The sequence below is a fragment of the Egretta garzetta genome, unplaced genomic scaffold (assembly GCF_000687185.1).
Source record: "Egretta garzetta isolate BGI_Z169 unplaced genomic scaffold, ASM68718v1 scaffold215, whole genome shotgun sequence".
Lineage (NCBI taxonomy): Eukaryota > Metazoa > Chordata > Aves > Pelecaniformes > Ardeidae > Egretta > Egretta garzetta.
The window spans coordinates 5,537,005-5,539,147 of NW_009259719.1; the positions used below are offsets into that span (position 1 = coordinate 5,537,005).

The 2,143-nt window shown below is 60.6% G+C and overlaps 1 protein-coding gene across 1 annotated transcript in view; it reads left to right on the top strand.

The window, feature by feature from the left end:
- The window catches only part of PARP3 (poly(ADP-ribose) polymerase family member 3), an 8,592-nt gene that overhangs the window by 1,040 nt on the left and 5,409 nt on the right, over nt 1-2,143 (top strand). Inside the window, exons 3-5 of the mRNA XM_009639255.1 lie at nt 799-990; nt 1,362-1,497; nt 1,742-1,968. Of these exons, the coding sequence (XP_009637550.1) occupies nt 799-990; nt 1,362-1,497; nt 1,742-1,968 (555 nt within the window). The remainder of the gene's footprint in view (nt 1-798; nt 991-1,361; nt 1,498-1,741; nt 1,969-2,143) is intronic.

Sequence of the window (2,143 nt, forward strand, 5' to 3'; positions counted from 1 at the left end):
GTGGACTCCCGCCCTGGTCCTGCTGGCCCCACTATTGCTGATACAAGCCAGGATGCCATTGGTCTTTTTGGCCACCTGGGCACACTGCTGACTCATATTCAGCTGGCTGTCAACCAACACCCCCAGGTCCTTTTCCACCAGGCAGCTTTCCAGCTGCTCTTCCCTGAGACTGTAGCGCTGCATGGGGTTGTTGTGACCCAAGTGCAGGACCCGGCACTGAGTCTTGTTGAACCTCGACTCATCGAGCCAGCCTGTCCAGATCCCTCTGCAGAGCCTTCCTGCCCTTGAGCAGATCAACACCCTGGCCCAACTTGGTGTTGTCTGCAAACTTACTGAGGGTGCACTTGATTCCCTCATCCAGATCATTGATGAAGATGTTAAACAGAACTGGCCCCAATACAGACCCCTGGGGAGCACCACTTGTGACTGGCTGCCAAATGGAGTTAACTCCATTCACCACCACTCTTTGTGCAGTCCACCCTGGCACCACTCATGTCGCCCCACCAGCTGTCCCTACCCTGCCTTGGGACTCCCAAGGTTTGGGGCTGAACCTGGTGGTCCCCATCCCTTGTTCCCAGTCCCAAAGCAAGCAACTGAGTAGCCCTACTATAGCCCCCATTGGGGGGGCTTCAAGGACTTGCCCCAAACCAATGAGGTCAGCCTGGCCGGGGGACAAGGCACATCGTCACTGCAGTGACAGTGAATATGACACCCCAGAAAGGAGATCTGAGGTGTCTCCCCGAGCCTGAGGGACCCCCAGACCTGGTGCTAGTGGCTCGGCAAACCATCCACTGCCAGGGAGAGGTGGGCCAGTCCAAGCTGATGCCCTCCGCCTCCCTGGAGGCCGCCAAGAAGGACTTTGAGAAGAAGTTTCGGGAGAAGACCAAGAACAGCTGGGCGGCGAGGGAGAACTTCATTGCCCAGCCAGGGAAGTACACGCTCATCGAGGTGCAGCCAGGGGCCGGGCAGGAGGCGGAGGTTGCCCTCAGGGTGAGTGTGCTGGGCAGCTGGGGTGTTACCATGGTGCAGTGCTCCTCACATCCCACCCCGGCCCACTGGGTACCAGGACATCCAAGTAGGTCAGCAGGATGGGGTGGGTTTTGGGAGGGGTCTGGGTGTGAGCTGAAACAGTCCATGGCCAGAGATTTGGGGCTAATGGGTTGAGATGGAGTGGGAGGGCATCCCAAGAGAGAACCATGGGCATCTCGGTGGCATTGGAGGGTGGCAAGTGGAGGCGGCGCCTGCCTGTCGCTCTGCTGCCTGGGGGCCGGGCTCTCCCACTGAGACAGGCAGCCCCGGTGCCGTGCCCCCATGGCCTCCCATGGGCTCAGAAGCAGTGCGGTGATGTTGGGGGTCTGCAGGTGGATGGCGTGGATGGGGACAAGGTCTACAAGCAGCGGGTGCTGCCCTGCACCTTGGACAAAGCCACACAGGACCTGGTGTCCCTCATCTTCAGCAGCGACATGTTCCAAGATGCCATGCAGACCATGAATATCGGTAGGATATGATGGGTGGCATGGTGTGGGTCTGAGGGCTGTGGCTGGGGGGTGCAGGTGAATGGGAAGAGGTATCAGTGGATTTTAGAGCATCCCTGCTGACAGCCCAGCACCTGGTAGGACTGTGGGCCCCTCATGCCAGGTGCCTGTGTGTGCCTGTGGTGATGCTGGAAGTTATTGGAAGTAGCCGTCGGGCAAGTGGAGTGGATGGGTTCACCTGCACTGTCCCCTGTCCCCCTGGCCAGATGTGAAGAAGATGCCGCTGGGGAAGCTGAGCAAGCAGCAGATCGCGAGGGGCTTCGAGGCGCTGGAGAAGCTGGAGGCAGCGCTGCAGGAGCAGCCCCCCCAGGCCACCCACCTGGAGGACCTCTCCTCCCAATTCTACACCATCATCCCCCATAACTTTGGGCGGGCACGGCCACCCCCCATCAACTCCCTCGACCTGCTGCGTGCCAAGAAGGACATGCTGTTGGTGAGATGCCGGGGCTCCTGGCTAATGGCATCCCTCCCCAAGGAGGGCTCCTGCCTGTGGGGCAGGGAGGTGCTGGCAGGAGGCTGGGCTTGCCCTGGTCCCCCTGGGCATGGTGCCCAGCACCGGCGGTCAGGATGTCCCTGGTCTGTGCCTGCCAGGTGCTGCCCGACATCGA